The sequence below is a fragment of the Megalopta genalis genome, chromosome 3, assembly GCF_051020955.1.
Source record: "Megalopta genalis isolate 19385.01 chromosome 3, iyMegGena1_principal, whole genome shotgun sequence".
NCBI classification, from domain to species: Eukaryota; Metazoa; Arthropoda; class Insecta; order Hymenoptera; family Halictidae; genus Megalopta; species Megalopta genalis.
Window position 1 is genome coordinate 23,669,538 of NC_135015.1, and position 20,453 is coordinate 23,689,990.

General features: G+C 42.4%; 1 protein-coding gene across 5 annotated transcripts in view; it reads right to left on the reverse strand.

Annotated features, from left to right (window-relative positions):
* The window catches only part of LOC117222170 (ribosomal protein S6 kinase alpha-5), a 52,018-nt gene that overhangs the window by 11,790 nt on the left and 19,775 nt on the right, over positions 1–20,453 (reverse strand). For all 5 annotated transcript variants that reach the window (XM_033473723.2, XM_076520402.1, XM_033473722.2 and 2 more), the window contains 2 exons: positions 2,154–2,228; positions 782–1,000 (listed from right to left, as the gene is read on the reverse strand). In XM_033473723.2, coding sequence (XP_033329614.2) covers positions 782–1,000; positions 2,154–2,228 — 294 coding nt within the window. The remainder of the gene's footprint in view (positions 1–781; positions 1,001–2,153; positions 2,229–20,453) is intronic.

Consider the following 20,453-nt stretch of genomic DNA (forward strand, 5'->3'; position numbering starts at 1 on the left):
GTCGCAGGTTCTCGCGACGCGCGCGGAACATGTGCACAGAATTATTTTTAAACGGGTTGTTATTTAAGGTCGATCTAACGGACGAGGGTGCGTTTAATAAAGTATCGCTTTGGTGTGGCTAATTAAATTACAGCGATTCCAAGTGACCGTCGAAAGAAACGGTAATAGCGAAAGCAACCGCGAGAGGTCAAAGTTTCGAGATAATATTTTCTGGGTCAGCCGGAGTGTTTTGTAATCGACCTTGAAACAATTCGAGCATCGAAGAGAGCCCCGCCATTTTTTAGAACAATAACACACTTCGGCCATTCTCGCGCATATTGTAGCTTGTAAAATGCACGCTTAACTTCTCGATTGCAAAATATTTATATTCGAATATATTCCAAATATTTATATATAATTATAAATATTTATATATATATATATATATATGATAAAATATTTATAATTCGGCTCGAAAAAGGTGCAACGTGTGCCCGGAATAAGGCGAAGGTACCTATTGCTGCGGTGACAAGCTTTAGTTGCACTATTTCCACCTTTAATCTCAATAAAAATATTCCGCAGCAATCATTACACCCGCAGTAACGATTACGCCCGCAGCAATGGGTGCACCCGCAGAAATGTGTACCTTCACCCTAATCGATAGAAGAAAAAAAGTGTGCAAAAAATATCAGGACAGAACAAGTTCGCGAATTCTTGGGAGGAAAAAAAATGCCGAGGTAAGCCTCGAGGAGTGCCGACCGCCACCCTTAAACAGTCGAGAGTCACCCCGTGTATGTCTTACCTAATATCAAATGAAGCTTCGCGTCCGTCTGGAACGCGTAGTGGAGCGTTACTAAAAAAGGGCTGTCCCGGACAGCCTCCAGAACTTGTCTTTCTGTCTTGGTATGCTCCGTCGTTTTCTTCTTCTGCACGATGAACGCTTTCTTCAGGACTTTCATGGCATAAAGACGACCAGCATCGGTGCCTATCCTCTTTCTCACCAGAAACACCTTTCCGTATGCTGCACAAAAGCAATTCCTGTTTCTTATACACGTGGCTCTACACCTTGTGCCCGAGATACGGTCGTCGGCTACGATACAAACGGAGAGAAAAGGTACACCCCCCTCCCCCCATTTCTGTCGAACTCTAATAAATCGTTATTTCACGGCGACGGACAGAGAGAGAGAGAGAGAGAGAGAGAGAGAGAGAGAGAGAGAGAGAGAGAGAAAGAGAGACTGCGGATCTTTCTGCATTCGTGGCAATTGTTAATTCGTCGAAATCGTTAAGCACGTTTCTTTAAGAAATAACGTGCACATTTTTGTACGTGCAGCGACTGGCATTGATACTCGGACAGCACGATAACTTGTTTATAAAAGTCCACGAGAATGACTTGCATTGTTCCGAGATGCTGGAGAGACTAGGCTTACTAGGCAATGTCTAGATATTTTTTCTTTTTAAGTTGCAATTGGCGGTATGAAAACAGAAATAAAAAACTTACTATACGGTAAATGTAATTATATATTATTATTATTATATGTACTTAATTTTTTAGATATTTATTAATATGAAAATAATGTATTATTATATACATTATTATTATAATAAAATATTTATTATATAATAATAATGTGTACATGTATATATTGTATATAATAAATTTGTATAAGTTAATATCAATAATTAAATTTACCAGGTACTGATAAATAATCAGTAACATTACAAATTATTATAAGACAATACGAACAACGAGATGAATTGTAACATAAAATTTATACATTGCATAAAACGAATAGCATGTTTAGCTTTAGATTTGCCGCAACGAATCCTCTAATCGAAGTGATCAATTCTGCCGCCGATTGAATTAAAAAAAAAAAGAAAATAGGTCGTGGAAAGAAAAGATTGCATAAAAACCCGCAGTCCAGTAATAACATCAGCTATCATCCCAGATCCGTCGAGTGCCATTGCCAACAATACCGAAGCACTCGAACCGGATCCCGAAATCGCGATAACCAGGTATCTATTCCCGATCAAAGTGCCCAACGATTAAAACTCCCAGATACTCTTTTTAACTCGCACCCGAGGCATTCGAGAAGTAATGGCTCGGGAATGATTAACAACCACCTCGTTAAGAACTTAGCGGCCTCTAGACCGAACGGACAACGTCCACCACGTACCTCCGGTTCCAAGGACCTTCAACAAGTCGAAGTGCGTCATGTCTACTCTCTGCCCTCCGCTGTCTGTCAGGTTCACTGTAAACAGAAACACATCGCTTTGTTATTTATTCGTTCGTTTTTCCTGTTGCGTCGCGCTGAAACGCCGAACACCGATACCGTCTCGTTCCTCTGCACCGAAAAGGAGAGGAAAAACGCGGTTCTCCGATGTCGCGGTTCGCCGTCGTACGAAACCATGAAATCACCTAGATATAGGGTATGCGATCGAATTATAGTAATTTCTGTCAAATTCGCGCTCAGATTGCGCACAAAAATGGACGATTCGGGAAGAGGAAATGCGATTATTCGAGCCTCGGGACTCGTTCGTTACAGTCGCCGATTGTCAACGAGAATAAAAAGCCGCAAGGCTCGAATGATCGTGTCTCCTCTTCCCCCGAATTCTCCATTTTTGTGCGCAATCGAAGCACGAATTAGGAAAGAAGTTACTGTGCACAAAAATGGACAATTCGGGAAGAGGTGACACGATTATTCGAGCCTCGCGTCTCGATTGTCAACGACGATAAAAAGTCGAGCCGCGAGGCTCGAATAATCGCATCTTCTCTTCCGAAATGATTAATTTTCGTAAATTTGGTAAAAACGACGGATAACGTTAAACTCCATACCGCATCGATTAAACATCTTTCGTCCACGAAAACTTGTGCGTCGTCCACGATCTCGTGCGAAGACGCGAAGCATCGTGCGTCGCGTCGCAGAGAATCGTCTCGGCTCGTTTTCTTCGTAGATCGTTCTTCAATTCCGCGCGACGACAATAACAGAGATCGAGACGTGGTCGGGGGTAGAGCAAAGTTCATCGAGCGGCATCGAGAGAGCCAGGTTCTATTCCGGCGAGCGAGTTATTAACCGATAAAACAAAATGGCCGTGTAATCGAGCCGATAAATCTATCTACGGTGTGTTTGCCGGCCGAGCATAAAAACGAAAAACGGGAACCGCGCGGACGGGGGACTTTCATCGGGACACACGCCGGTTATCGAAATATACTGTTAACCGAACTTTCTATTCGAATGCCTTCGGACGGACTTTCGATCGGTCCAACTTTCGTCCCGCACTTTCGAACGCGCGACGGATCATTCCGCGTTTTGATCGACGAGTCCGCGGACTTTTTATCTCGGCGCACCGCGGCGGCGTTTAGGCGATCGACCGGCGCAAAAATCGCAACTTCCGAGAGCTGATCGATCTTCGATCGAAATGCCTTAATTATTCGGTGGAAGAAGATACAAAGATGTATCGATTTGCACATAAAAGAAATTCTGTGATTTCATGAAAAAAATTCTATGATTTCATGAAAACTGCTATTTGACGATTTGGAAAAGTTAAGAAACTACTGCTACGATCTCGGAACTACATATCGCAATCATTATGACGCGATAGCTGAGATCAAGACGAATCCAATGACCTATGGTAATACGACCTTGGCGTTAGCAGATCGTGCAAAAGCAACGAGAACGGTATCTACATGTACAACAAGCGACTTGTAAACGCAGCTGTGATCAAGGTAAAATTCCCGTGGCCAATCGTGCCAGCAGGATTTCAATTATTCGTCGGATCGGACACACATTCTTCCGGCGACCAACAACAGTTTCCTGACGGCGTTTCTTCTTCCCGATGAAATTTCCGCTCTGATTCGGCTCCCGTTTTTGTTCTTTCGTTACGAAATCGTCTCTCCTTACAGAAGAACACGATGATCCAGCGGTTTTCGGAACGATACGTTACGGAATTAAAGGTCGACTTTCACTGGTCGACTCGCCGGACGAATCGTTGCGTCGCGTAATTAATTAATTGTCTTGGCCTTCGATCGCTATCGTACCAATTTTCTATTTACTATTATTATTATATACTATATACACACACATATATATATATATATATATATATATACTATATTATATATACTATTATTATTATATTATTATTATTATATTGTTATTATATTATTATTATATTATAATTATCTGTTCGCTATAAGGCATGCATAAAAATTAGTGCACGATCGCACGCATAAAAAGTATCGATCCACGATTGTTCATAACAATCGCCGTCCTGACAAGCGTTCCTTGCAAAACAATGCATCTCGCGTCGCGACGCACCGGTGTGAACAGTTCCATGCACTCTACTAAATTGCCCGAAACGAAGAAAAAAGGAGGTTCGTTCGTTTTCTGCAACTGTTTCGGGAAACTTCGATCTCGCATAAAAGTGATTAACTATTCCACCTCGCAGTCTATCAATTAAAGATTCACGATAAAGATAGAGTACACTCTGTGGAATGAATTTTAACGTCGTACATTTTTCTCGGGCTCGCCTGTAATTTAGGGAAACGTGTTGGCCCGGTGGCTCAGGTAAATGACCAGCGTTTAACTGGCTCGCCGCGGTGATTGTATAATACACAGGCTAACGGGCTACATATACATATTTAGGTAGCAAACCTACAGAGGGGAATCGTATAAAACGAGGTTCGGGTCCGAGGACCAACAAAGGGGGGCCCCGTAGCAGCGGGGAACCGACACCTTCCCGCTGCGCCGAACCGCGACCCTTCCATGAACGTGCCGGGCTTCCCTTTCAGACCAGTTTCGAACATTTATTGAATCGATGAAGACGCTCCCGGGTTCCGAAAACTGACCTGCATTCGCAACAGCTTCCGTTTATGCGTTTGCCCGCCGTATTATTCTTTCACTCGTTTCCGACGAAATTTCGGCAATTCCTGCTTTCGTCCGACGTACCCTACGACAATGCTGGCAATTAGCGGCCGAGCGGCCAATTGTTGCGCCTTTCTTTCGTTCTCGGGTGCAATTGAATTTATATATTATTTATTATTCGTTTCGAAAGTGGCGCGAGAGCCCTTTAGGATGCCCTTAGATAACTAATAAAATAATAATAATAATAAATAGGCATCCCTTTAGATAAGCCTTAGAAACAGAATGCAGAATACAATTGGCAATATTTCTAAGTTTATTAGAACGCAAAATCCTTAAATATCTGGATTTTAAGACAAACATATCTAGGCCACTTTCAAAAGAAACGGCTCATTTGTCACACTTTTTAATTCTCTTATTTTGTTCATTTTTGGACGAACAAATTTCATATATAATAAATATCAAGATAACTGTGCCGTTCTCGTGCACAGAATTAACTTTATATTTATTGGAAAAGACATCAAATTTTTTAGGAACGAAATGAAAGAATCGAATAAATGTATTATTCAGAATTCGTCAGAAATAAACGAAATGAGAGAACGCAACATTCGATTGTCCCAAACTGTTCCTTAGTTAAATTATAAAAATAAGGCATTGACGTTTGAAAATTTCAAAGAGATTACAGCGAAACAGTTAGCCAATAATAAGACGAACGGTACAACTGTTATCATTATAAGCTGCATAATCGAACAATGATTGCGAGGAGGATGAAAGGTCCCTTTAAATCATGTTTGGTGTAGCAGAGGGCACAAAGGGAACGCATCAGGCTCGCACACGACGGATTTATTGGCCGCGTCGCTGCTCTCCTCGCCGCGGACGCGCACTGCCGCGATTTTAAATACACAGCTGCGGTGCATATTTATGCAGGCGAGTGCTCATTCGCGCCCGCACACCTGCTGATATTAGCTGCACCGCAGGTGCATCCACCTTGGCGCGCACAACGCCTCGAATAACAGGCATTCCACGCCGATATTTCGCGATCTCGCCGCAAAAGCGAGTCGAATGTCGGGATCGAACGTCGCGCGTCGTCGCGTGCTCTTTCTCCGTCTCCGTCGACGTCTCCGTCGACGTCGCCGTCGACGAGGTTAAATCACGCGGCGACGCTCAATGGAGCATCGCGTCTAAACAGCTGGCCAAAATACGATTTTTCAAATCTTCCCCGAGTGATCAATAATTTTGTCCGAGCTACGGTGTGTTGGTACGAGGAAAAATGATACGAAAATGTTATGTAACAGGAAAAAAGTACATAAACGCTGTGTTAAGAATTTATGAGAAAAATGTAAGATATGATATAAACGATGCTAAATCGACGTTTCGAAGAAGCGACGACGGCCGTCTTTGTCGGCGCAAATTTAACATCGACGAGTTATTGAATTATTTATCGGGGGCTTGCGAGATCGTTCGAGATCATTCTAAATAATATGACAGAATATACAAAGAAATACAAAGAAAGACAAAGAAAATTACAAAAAGATGCAAAAGAAATAGGGAAAAAGTACAGAAGCGTACAAAAAATAAGAAATACGAAAAAATACCGAAAAATACAAGCAATGCGAAATTCGGAGATAAAATAAAAATAAAAAATTAAGAAGATGATAGAAAAATCACAGTAATATTTTCGTAGACACCATGGAAATTTGCATCCTATATTAAGAATGTTTGCTACACAGAGGAATGTGCATTTGTTTAACACGTTCCTTAACTTTCATCGGTAAAAGCGTATACACGTACAGTATCGAGAGCAACACGCACGCAACTCCAGTTTTCGGTATGTATTCCCGCAGAAACATTGCGATGCGACCTTGTCCAAGGTAGGTCATGCAAGACGACGATGCCGCGGATGACCGATTCCTCATTGGATCGTTTCGTCTTTGTTTTCGCGACGCTCGGTGGACGCGGGAAGAGAGAAAAAGAGAGAAAAAGAGAAACAGACGTGGTAGAGCAAGAGAGAGATGAAGAGAGAGATGAAGAGAGATATGGAGAGAGAGATGAAGAGAGATATGGAGAGAGAGAGAGAGAGCAAGAAAGAGAGAAAAAGAGAGAAATGAAAAGAGAGAGAGACGGAGAAGAAGAGAAAGAAAGAGAGATAGAGAGAGATGGAGAAAAAGAGAAAGAAAGAGAGATAGAGAGAGATGGAGAAAAAGAGAGAGAGGTAGCAGAGAAAGAAAGAGACGGAGGATGCAAGAGAAAGAGAGATTGAGCCCGTTCAAGAATAGATCAAAGATAAATTTGACCAGTGAAATGTTGTTCCACGAAAACCGTGAAAACTGGTGGCGGCAAGTGGGTCGTAAGACATTCGAATCCACTGTGTCTCGCGCTAGTAATCTAGATACATAGAGGGACAGGTAAAGGTGTGTACGGGAGCGTCGGTGATACTCGAGGCTCGTTCGCGTGGTCGCTTTTACTACCTTGACATGGATTCCCGGCTGGCAGTCAGGGCCGGGGACACGCGAGAAGGACCCCCGCGTGTTAATTTCACGAGGAAACCCTTTTAGCTCCGAGGCGAAAATTCGATCGGTTCTTCGGCCGGCTCTTCCTCCGACGCGACCGACCTTTCGACGTTTCGACGCGATTCCGAGCGATAGAACAGGCGCCAGAAACCGTCGTCGATCTCCTAATCGCGCGTTCGCCGAGCGTGCCAATTAGGGGAGAACGCTACCATGAATGGAGCACTTTCGTCTTGGACAAGATAACGGAAAAACTGAACGACCTATCTAATTTCTTGTTCGAAACATTCGAAAGATCCGTTCTCTTTTACGATAAGATTCGCCAATCTTTTTACTTGTTTTATTTTTTAATTTTTTTTTTAAATACCTAACTTCTTGTAATCGATTTTAATTACAATTTAAAATCACGGGTGTCCCGAATAAGCATTTTGTTTTACCGCTGATCGTTGCGTAACGGTATTTGCGCGACTGAATTTATGAAGAATAACGTTGAAAAATAGTTTTTATTGCATTATTTGCGCCACTGTTTCAACAAGTTGTTATCCGAACGTTTATTTCTGTAATATCCTGATACGAAAACATTGCCCAAGAACTTCGACAACATTTTCATCCGGGCTTGCGTTACTTACAATTAACTCGAACGATTTTTATCTCGCATAAAGGACCCGCAGTCCGGTAAATAAATATCCCAGCGAATCTTTTAATGCCATTTCGGACGAATCAACGGACTCGGAGAGACTCGAAGAAGCTTCCCGCAATTAGAAATTGATTGGATCGCGAGACATCTTCCGTGACTAGAAGAGACTTCGAAGCCCCGTAAAATCAATGTAATCTATGCAACGAGATTACAGATTTATGTAACGAGAAATATTGATGGGCCGTGTAACCCGGCTGTAGATCCCGAAGATTGTCTGATAAGTCTGATGTCGAGCGGACTACGAAATCGCGGACTACGAAGCGCGGAAACTTCGCAAGCATCGTGACTAAAAGCTTGCCCCGGCTGACTACGGCACGACAGAAAATCGATGTGTTTGGGAACCGGCAGGTTCGAAAGTCGTGGCCGGCTGAAAATCTATATAGAACCGAGAGAGAGAGAGAGAGAGAGAGAGAGAGAGAGAGAGAGAGAGAGAGAGAGAGAGAGAGAGAGAGTCAATATAATCTTCCATGACTTGGGATCGATGTTACAGTAATCTGTTACGATCGGACGTCGACGAGACTACAGCGCGCGCTCCCTCTGTAGACACAAGAGTTTCCGTGCCGGGAAACCCGTATTAGGAAAATTGGTGGTCCGAAAATTAATTGCGATGCTTTTACTGCCGCGTAAAAAGTTCTCCGATCGTCTGTTGTTTTATTAAAGCGAAATGTTTACCGCGAACTTTGGAATGCCTTCAATATTTACTCGTTCTCTCTAGGTACAGTCCTCTCTCCGTGGTGCACGAGAGCCTGCCAAATTTCATTTCCAACTATTTACGATATATATTTTCGTTTATTATTAACTCCATTATTAACCAGTTAGCTGTATTCGAGGAAACGCACTCGTTTCGAAGAAATGGCAATAATTTTGTGTCGCGAGTATATTTGAAGTATAATTAGCCACGAAGATGGAGATGTTAAATATATCAGTATTGTTTTTCTTCTTTATATTTTAGCGAATTTTATTATATTTTTTTTATAATTTTATTATATTATTATATTTTATATTGTTTATAATAAGTAGATCGCTGTGCGAAATAACAAACGTGTTCACATCGATTGCAAGAAATAGAAACCAGGACCGTTTTCCTCCCCTTAATGAGTTTGACAAGCGAAAATAAATGCACCGATCTCCGTAAAGATCTTAATTTAGTAAAAATCGCTTTTACTAAAAATCAGCGTCGCTACACAAATTTCGTCCACCGTGTGTCCGATCTTGTCCGACAAACGCGCCGAATCGTGCTAGCGAACGATTACGTTCTCTGAAATATCATTTCTACGGAGTGTACAGAGAAATCGCCACTGTTTATCAAAAATTCCATTCGCGAAACGTCGGTCGAACTTCGCGTTCGCTCTCGCAGAAATGAGCGCAATAAAAACTGGCCGCTCGCTTTTAATTGCTTTTCCAACGGATTACCGGTTCCGGAGAACCGATCCAATAATTTCCAGGCTCGCGAATCGATGCAGCTGAAAACCAAAAGTCCCGTAAGGAGAACCTGCATAATCGTTCTCCGCCGGGTTGAAAATCGCCGGCGGGCCATCCCGCGCGCGGTTTCGTGCGAAAACGAAACCTGCTCGCGAGATAACGCGCTTTTTCGGCCGCGAGATCGCCGATTTTCGCTGCCGGTGAACACAGAACAGAGACACCGACACCAACGACGACGACGACGACGACGACGATGACGACGACGGGTACCGTGAAAGGAGAAATTGATTCGGCCGGCAACAGCTGCCGATGAATATTCGAAATGGAACACATCCGTAGAAATTCGACGTGTATCATTACAACAGCGGAGCTCTTTGCTCCGCGTTAGGCAACGCCGGCGCAAAATGTGACCCGCCATTGGAAATGTTAAGCAACGCCTCATTACGCCACGTTACGTGCTACTATTAATTACCATCGGTATACTTATTTGCCCACATGCTCGGCGAACGCGAGCTCGAGCGAGTGAGCGCGCGCGCGCGTTCCACCGACCGTCCATTGTTTCGCCATTGTGTCGATACAATTTTAATAACCGCTCCGCAACAATAATTTACCGCGATATCGCACGCGCAACCCCACCGCCAACATGGCCACGGACTCTGCCCGGACTCCGCCATTCATTTTCACTTTAATTAGTGTAAATTACTCGCGGACCTTTGCCTGCATTATTATACTTTTCAATGTTGCAGTTGCACAATTTCCAGGTTCGCGGAAATTCGTCGGCGAATTCTACTTTTGCTCGACGATACGGAATTGGATTTTTTTTCCCGGTATTTTAAATGGCTTTGGTCGATTTTCTGCGGTGTTTGGAAACATTGCGGAGTCTTTGAAATATTTTGTTAATCATTGAAAAATATTATGTTGTTATAAAGAGAGAAAAAAGAGTAATATAATATGATACGCGATGCGCTAGAATGATTGCAAAGTTCGTAACAACATTTGATCCCAAAAGAAAAATTCACTTAACGATATCTTCGTGCAAAATAGAAACTTTCCATGATAATAATTGTGCGAAACAGAAATCAAATGAATAAAAATTATTTCTTATATGTCTTAGCAATTTTTCATAGCAGTCTAATAATGATAATACGTGGCCAAGACTGTTCAGTTTCTGTTCGTTGTTCGAGTAAAATATTTAAATTAAAATAGATGTATTATTTTAAGTATTTTACAACGGACAATCGCGAATAAATAGTGCGCGAAAACGTTTTCAATTCGAACCCAACTCGAATTTTACGTTTTGCTCTGGAAAAGAAGCTTCTTTTCGAACGGGGGTCCTTGGCCAGGCTTTTTTCGCCAGACTGTCTTGCAACAGTGTTGCGAACGGGACCGTATACGTGAATGGAGTGTCGCGGCGACGCGACGCTAACTGCACGTGTAGAACCGAGGCTTTCGAGGAGCGAAAGAAAGTAGTCGGTCGGTCCCGTTACGAAATAGCGAGTGAATGTCGACCATCTGGGTCAGACAAAAGCGGAACTTCCGCGACTACTCGAGGGCTGCTGAACCGTTTAACCCGAAGCACCGGTTCAATTTTTTATGAGCTCTCTCTCGCGGCGCATTCTCCACCCCCAGCACACTTTCCCCTGATTTCCGATTCCTTCGGAACGAGGGTGACCCGGGGGCCCTTTCCATCCCGCGCGACTTTTCGAATATATTAGAATAGAAAAATTCATTTTGTCGAGTGCTAAAAGATCACGAGTTAATATATAATACATAATACATGATATATAATATATCTTAATACTCGACAAAATTAACTTTTATATTCTAAATTCATGTGTTTAGATTTAGATAAATGCATATTTATATCTTATTAGAAATCGACACATAATATTCAAATTTATTTAACCCTTTGCACTCGAGTGGTGATTCCGAGGCACCGCTAAAATTGTTACATCACGTTCCAAGATAATTTTTATGTTATCAAAGCTTAGATGTAAAAAATTGTTAAAAGTCTAACTGTTGTTTGAATCACAAGACTCGATTTCATACGCATAAAAATGGATATTGTATAATAATGGAAAATATAATCAAATATAATATATAATAAATATATAAAGATTGTCCTATAAAATGGAGACACAAGTCAGAAAAATTATTTTAGATTTACGGTAAAAATGGCTCGAGCGCAAAGGGTTAAAACTTTGATCCTTTCAACCCTAACTTAACCATCTACGGACGAATAAACATTTTTACGAATTGATTCGTAGGGATCAATGTTGAGAATATCATCGCATTCCGGCGCAGATACGAGCAAATCGTCGTACTTTCTCGAACAGTTTTCTAAGCAGTGTTCCAAGAGATCGAAGAGGTGAAAAATAGATCGGTATCGCGGCGAAGAAATGGAAACGCGCCGTAAGCGCGGTAAAAGTGTGCGCTTCTGTCCGTTCGCTGGGAACAGAATTTATACCGCGGCGAAAACAGATGATTCGGTCGCATGTACCTTAGTTCTCGATACATAGGCAGCACGAGAAAATTGATTGGACCGCGGCGAAATAATATCGCAGTTTATGCCACGCGCCGGGAATAATGTTTACCCGTTTATCAATATTTATTAGTCGGCCGCCGACTCGCCGTTGCCGAACCGGTTAATAATAATAATTTTAAAGCAGCCGGAGAGCGAATCGCTGCATGTAATTGTAATTTCTAAGCCGCAAGGGCGAGCCTGAAAACTTTACAGAGTTCGCGCGCGCGATCGACTCCGCTTTACAAAATCATTTATGCAAATTGCTCGGTGAAACACACGCGACTACTGCGAAAATGTTATCAGTTTTCAAGGGATAAAAAAACGTGGAGCCATTTACCGTATGAATTAATCCTAAAGACGGTTCGTAGAGAAATACAATACATTGGAAATGCAGAAAGAAATTTTTCACGCGGGACTCCATTTTCGAGGAAATGGAGTTTCAAATATTCATTAGAACGCGGGTGGTGCTATTGAATTGATCGTACGCGCAAGTGTCTGTCCATTATGTCTGTTTCTACTTGCCAGGGCAACAAACGCGCGCATGAATTTCCAAGATCGTGTTCCCCAGCTGGAATCCACATAGTTGCTTCCATTTTTAAACAGTCGAGAATTCGATCCCGGTGGTTCGACCGGTGTCGAAACGTTGTTCGACTTTTTTGGAATTACGTAAAAAAGGAATTTCAATTCGATTCATCTTCCAATTTATTTTTCGGAGAAATCTGATTCGATCGATTTTAAACGCGGGATAATAACGTTTGTCGATTAAGTTAATTAGCATTGTAAGTTCGAATTATATGGTTTGAAATATAAATTTAATTAGAAAGGTTTTTTATAACTACTCTATCGTGCGATTAGATTTAGATTCTAGATTAAAATTAAGGATTCTTGATTAAATGCACCGGAATGATCTGATCGAATTCGAAATACCGAATTTAATCGAGAATCTTTCGACGCAAACTGCGGACGTAGTGTCCCGCGTCAGAAATTTAATTATAAAATTATCCCACATCGCAAATTAAGTAAAAATGTGCTACGTCACAAGTGAAATAAAAATGCCGCGCGTCACCAGTGAAATAAAAAATTCTTCTTTACATTCCAAGCGAGAGACAAAGATTTTTCTTTGCGTTTCTTTACCATTCGTCCTCCTCCTTTACGTCACAATAACGTATCGATAATTCGAACGCGTTCAATGGTAAAATGCTTCGTTAGACGCGGCGGTACACATTGTTGCAAAAATATTCGAACGATTCGGCGAACGCAAGGCCTCTTCCGATAATTATGCTATGCATTATTACAATGACTTTACGCGGCAAGCTGCATGAAATTCATTTATGTAAAGCCGGAGAGATCGCGAACGTCGCATAGAAGTCACGCCGGTGGCGAACTCGTTAAATTGTTTTTTTATCGTGTTCGCCGACAGTCTTTCGCCTCGACGAGATCATTTCTATCGCAAAATGATCCGACGAACGTGTTGCGCCGATTCAAATTCGATTCCAAAAACGAAGGAGCACGGAGGGGGAGGGCAGCAGCGTTGATTGCGCAGCTCTCACGAAAAACCTGGGTGCCGGGCTATGTTTAGTCGCATCCGCGTTCGATTTCGGCATATCGTTCGACGATTTCAGGAATCCGTCGCGCGTCCTCTAACTTCTAAATCGAGGCGTGTTTGCTCGTGTAATGGCAGTTGGCTCGAATTAACATACTCGCGCGTACGAACGAAGTGCAAAGTGCGAGGAGTTCTCGCTTCGGCTGCGAGATCTCGTTCCTCTCGTTCCTGCTCGTGTACACCTGACAGAGAATCGACGAGACGGCGCGGGGAACGAAGAGGTGCCGGAGAGACAGATGGAGGAAGGGAAATGGCTCTTCCACGCGCGACTGAATTTTTTCAGATCGCGGCGACGAGCTTTTGAAAGGATTTCTATGGACAAAGGAAACACGCGGACCCCAAAGACACAAAGAATTAAGAGAGACGGAAAACAATAGAAAGATAGTTGACAGAGAAAGAGAGAAAAAGAGAGAAAAAGAGAGAGTGAGAGAGAAAGAGAGAGAAGAAGGGAGAGAAAAAGAAAGAGAGAAAAAAGAAGAAAAAGTGGACAATATATGTACAAATTGTTCCCCTAAAAGTATTAAAATGTTAATTTGTAAGTCCAAATTATAACGAAGCTTTGAAATATAAATTTAATTAAAAAAGTTTCTTATAATTATCCCACCATGCGATTAGATTTAGATTTTAATGGATTCCTATATAAATTTATATTTTGTTTAATTGATACACTATGTATATATGTATGTGTACACAGAGGGAAAGAGAAGGCGAACTGAAGAGAATAAAAGAGAGAAAGAGAGACGAGAGGAGAGGAGACCAGGGACCAGAGAGGTGGCTTTTAGAAAAGTAAAAGGTGAAAACGCAGAGCTGCGAAAAAAGAGCCGGGTTTTCACGGGCAAACGAGTATTTCGAGTTTTATCGGGAGACTTTCAGCCGGAGCCGGCCGCGCGCCGACGACACGTGGCACTCGTAATCCAATCCCGTGTCAAACCGTATATCAAACAACCGCTGCCAAGAGCCGGAAATCAAACTTTTCCGACACGTTCGTCGTGATCAGCGTTAATTCGATCCGTGAGCTATGAAAGTTGAAGAAACAAGAGCCCGAGACCGATGGAAATCAGCTCGATCCGAGTTTCACCTCTTCTTCCTTTTATACGCAAGGCTTTTATCCACATCCCATTCGGATCGACGATCGTTTCATCCCTCCCTCTAGCGCCACCACCCAAACGTTCTCCTTTTTGTCGATTCCGTTCGTTAAAGCGCTGACGAAATATCTTCGATTTCGAGACAAAAAAACGCACGTACGAATTTCGTTTCACGGGGCCCCGTTTAAGATCGCGATCAATTCGCAGTTCGCCAAATTTTATTAGAATAACGAACGACGAATTTGTAATTGAATCGCAATGTAATTGAACTGCAGTGTGATTGAATTGCAGTGTAATTGAATTGCAGTGTAATTGAACTGCAATGTAATTGCATTACATTGCATCCCATAGCCGACGCAAATTTTCGACAAATTCTGATCTTTGCTTTCTTTGCTGCTAAAGCGAACGCGCAAAGGTCGCATTTGCGAGCCCGTCTCGCTAAAACTTCCGCTTTTCCACCATCCAAAACCGCGGATCACCAGTGCCAAGTCTAATAAATCTTAGAGAACGGTGTCTTCTACCTCGATTCAAGCGTTCCTGTCGAAGTTGCATTAATCCGGGGCGCCGCGAGTCGGCCGAATTTCACGGGAACGCCGCGATATCGCCGCGACAGTTCCACGTAGCACGCGCACGTTGGTTCGCCGTCGCGCGATAACGAGTCGAAATTGCAAAAAGAAAAAAAATGCAAGGACAAAAAAATAAGGAAACCGATAAGCCGTTACGACACCGATTACGACGGCGAAGAGAGGTTGCCCCGGCTATCTCGTTGCGCGAACCGCCGCGCGGTTAACTACGGGGCTCGCAAGAACCGGCGGCAAGAAAACGAAAATTCAATAAAACCGTGGACAAACGGACTAATTTATCGTCCTAATTGATATGCGACGCGGCCGAGAAATAGCCGTGCCCCGCGAGAAGAAACGGTGCGGTTCAAAGGTAAGCATTTTCCGATCGTCGAAGAGTCACGTGAGAATCCGGAGGCAGCTAACAGTTCAGCTCGGGTCAGAGAGTCGGCCATTATTCGAGCAACTTTTTATTCATATTAATTATACGAACGAACGAATGAATTATTTCACTCGCGGATAAGTTGCTATTAGCTTATTCGTGAACAAACCGGTCGCGTATAGTTCGTTCGCGGTCAATTGATTTGCGAACGAATTTCTCGTTCACGTTTTTTAATCGAACATTTCGTTCGAATAATTCATCGTTCGTCGTAAATTATTCTCTATCTATTCATTCGAACAATTCATTATTCCACATAAATTATTTTCTATCTATTCGAATAATTCTTCACTCGAACGATTCTTTCTTTCACTAATCATTTATCCGAGCAATTCGAGAAAGCGACACGAAAAGAAATAAATCGATCAGCTATGAGAAAACACTGAATATTCCAACATCTTTATTCGAATAAATTTGTATTCGTCGTTCGCATTCCTGCGTACGCGAATAAATCCGAATGAAATCTAATTCGAGTTAAATTTGTAGCTAGACAAATTTCAATTATATCCCGGACGAACTCTGCGGCAGGGTCGCAGGGGAAGAGGGTTAATCGTGAAAGTGGTTCCCGGTGTAATTGGCCCGAAAGAACGAGTTCCTTCGCGTTGTCACGGGAAGTCTTTATTTCGAGCTGACATGATTTCGTATCCTGCTTTTTTAATGCGAGTTTTAATGCCGAGACCGCTCTCGGCCGCCTGCCCTTCGTGAAAAAAAGCCCAAGTGATAAAATGGCGAAGGGGGGAGCCCGAGGGGCATGCACGGTCCGCTTGCTTGCCGTGGCACCGACCGTTATTTGGTACGGTACTGGGTTGCGTTGCACGCATTCCGCCCGTTGCCTCGTCGCCAGGTAAATCGTGCACGTGTACCGGTACACGTGCGGAGCGAAGTTTCGTGTGTACGCAACCATCGCGCCGCTTAATTAAGACCAGATAAAGAAAGAAGGGCAACGACGACGACACGGACACACACGCATACGTGCACACGAATCGCCGCGATTCTCCTTCGTCGCGCGCGCACCGAGCCGCCAAGGACAAGCTTTAAACAATCGCCGCCGATCTACGTGCAACATCTACATTTTCCGCGGCAATTGCAACTCATAAAAGTCAACCTACAAAGCTGTGCGACTCGTTGAATCCGAATTCTATTCTGATCTAAAAAAAAAAACTGCGATAAGTCGAACGACGAAGCGTTCTCAGGTGTCTCTGAAAAATTACCGATTGTTACATCGTTCCAAATTTGTCCAGAAATTTTTGCTTCGTTTTAATGTATTATTCGTATTTTATATATTCGATATTTTAATTCGATATTAACAAGTAATTGTTAAATAGGCTTTCTAGAACGTTCAAATGATCGAGAATCAATAGGAACGCAATTCTGTTTCTAAGAAATCGTTTCTCCTCGAATCGGACGCCGCGCGGAGGATAACTATAAAATCGTCGACTATAAAAACGAGCCGCAAGGCGCAAACAGTCGTGTCTCCTCTTCCCAAATTGTCTACTTTCGTGCAAAAATGATCGAGAATTAATAGGAACGCTTCCGTCGATTCTATTTCAGAGAAATCGTTAGTAAATTCTCCTTAATTGACCCTCGGATTGCGCACAAAAATGGACAATTTCGGAAGAGAAGACGCGATTATTCGAGCCTCGCGACTCGTTTTTATAATTCTTGGCGATCGATGACCATAAAAATAATAAGAATAATGGTGTCTCCACTTCCCAAATTGTCCACTCGATTAGGGAGGAAATCTACCCCGCGTTTACGAAGTCACGTTTACTGAAATCCCCGAAGAGAGAGAAGCTGGCGAACACACGGAAATCGGTTTAAAGCCAAAAACAGCCGGATCGATAAGTGGCGCGAAGGTCTTCGGCTGTGCCGCGGGGATCCACGATTTACTGGATCCGCGAATAAAGCGATTGGCTGCTCGCCGATGATAAAAGAGCGAACACCTCGAAATGCGTTTCCGCGAACGCGCGCAGTCCGACCGCGGTGGAAACGTCGAAGGATAAATAACTCGTTCCAAGGTAAGTTCGCGGCGGTGTCTAAATATAAATTCGCAACAAATCAATAGCAACACGTCGGCTCACGTTCGATGGACATTTAGCAGATAGTCGCTCGGTCACGCGTTTCCCAAACGTGATCCGCGAACGAGCGACACGGAAATCGGTTTGACTCATTACTAGACAGTGCTGACTGAAATATTTTATCGGCACGTAGCGCATAGACTTCGTTTGTTTCGAGATCGTGCGCGCACTTTTCGAAATGAAGTATCTCATTTTTAAAATAAAATATTCCATTTGTTCCGAACGATGTATATTTTTAAGAAGAAAATATTTTACTCGTTCGATAAGAATGAATTTTTAAGACTAAAGTATTTTATTCGAAGAATTTAATATTTTATTTGTTCGAAAGAACGTATTTCGAAGAATAAAGTATTTTATTTTTAAAAATTGAATATTTTATTCGTGCGAAAGAATGTATTTTTAAGAATAATTTTTTACGTCGACGTTCATCGTGGAAAGAACAGATTCGTTCGAACGGTCACGGTTTAACGGTTTAGCAAATCGATGAGAATGAACATCGAGCACGTTTCTTGGGCCGCTACGATTTTAAACAGTCCACTTAAGGGGTTAATAAACGCACCGGAAAGGAAATTGGCTCCGCGAGATCGTTGCTGCGGTTTCGCGTGGCGAAACGAGACTGCGTTTTCACTTTCGATACACCGCTGTTTACCGTTTCGATCATCAATTTTTTATTGCGGATCGATACACGTAACACCCGTGTAACGCGATAACCGGGTCCAATAAAACTGCGTGGCGATGCGAAACCTTGTTAAACCCCTCCTAAACCCGCTGCACTCGTGTTGTTCGATCGGGAATTCGATTTGAATCTTCGCCGGTTCTTCGGGCCGACCGTTTCAGAAAACAAATCGCACGGAATTTGAACGGATGCCAGATTTTTTAATGGAGCATTGCGATTCAGAACCACCTAAAAAAATATCGATTCTCTTCTATTTCGTTTCCTGCGAGAGAAAACCTTCGTGTACAAAGTCATTCATTTATTTGTAATACCACGTTAAATAACTCGTAATTTTACGTTACTTATCTAGTTATTTTCAGCCTTTCTGGAACAACATTACTTGAAATATTCTTTAAAACAACCTGTTATCTCATTTTCAAATATGTAGTCACAGGTAATTACAGCGGTAAATTTAATGCTCGGGGACTGGTTTACACGTTTTTTACTTTAAACAAATTGTCGCGAGAATTTCACAGAATAAAATTGGTCGCTACCATTTCCAGCGTTATTGCTTTCGGCCAATTTCGAAACAAAGAAATAACGAAATACTTTATTGTTCGAAGCGTTAATAGCAAACGTAAACCAACGATTAAAAGACGATGCATTATCGAGTCTTCGCGAATTAAAGAAGGGTTAAACGAGGGAAATCGATGTTAACGGAGGATGTATCACAATAGCGGAGAAAAGTGTTTGCATTTAATTTCCTGGGAAACGTGAGATTTCGATCAAAAGTGATACCGATCGCGAACAATGCTTCGGATTTCCCTCCTTTGTTCGCGAACGCGAACCGTGGGCGGACACCGCGCCGGGCTTTTTCTAATTATTTTTTTTTCTCCAAACTCGCTCTCGTATAATAATCCGGCATTGTGACGGCTGGCGCTACCACAATGAGGAGAGCCACGAATTTAACCAGCCACTTGTCGATACCGTGCCAGCTATTGTGTTTAATTCTATTTTACGCGGAGGCAAAACGTGCCGCGCAGAGACGATGCCACGTGGCAATCGGCTTCGAGCATCGTTTCCCAGTAAACGGTCGATGCAGAATTAATACGGGCGAAACGGAATTATGTAAGATCGCCTTCTGTCGAGGAATTTATTGTTCGACGCCGTACGCGCTCGCGGTCGAGTCGAATCCCGATCAATTCCGCGAGAGGAATCGCCGGGCAAATATATTTGTTTACTGCGCCGCGAAGTTGCATTCGTTGAGAACCTATTAGCACGTTGCCAATGATACCTTGAGAAAATGATTGATTCTTCGATGCGCGACAGATTTTGCGACTCGCCGGCCTGCGAGTCGTAATTGTGCTAATCCAATTATATTCCATTTCAATTACATGGTTCGAACCTTTCAGTTAATGCAATTACTAATTACTTTGTTGACGAGTGTAATTGAAGTACAATGCACTTGCAATATAATGTAATTGAAGTGCAATGTAATAGAAGTACAATGCATTTGCAATACAATGTAATTGAATTGAATGGCGATCTGAATTATGTGTGGATTACACTATAATTGAATTACAATGTAATTGAATCTCAATGTAATCGAATTACAATATAATTGAATCTTAATGTAATCGAATTACAATGTAATTGAATCTCAATGTAATCGAATTACTTTGCAATTATAATATCTTGAGTAATTCGATCGTAATTCTGCACAACTCTGGCTACGATTTTCTCAGATCCTATTTTCTGGAGAACTAGAATAGACGTTTTTTTAATTATTTATATATATAATAATATAATATATTACAATATAATAATAATATATTATTATTATTTAAGTATCTCGACGATAGAGCTTGCCCCGTTCGAAAATCGTGAAAGTCGACGAGAACTATTCGCGACACCGTGCATCCGAAAAATCGCCGGCATACCGGTGACTTATTGCGAGACTCAATACCTCGATAATTGCTCACTCTTTCGGGGTGGATCGTGGGAATTAACGCCATCACCTTCGAGATCCTGACACTTAACACCTC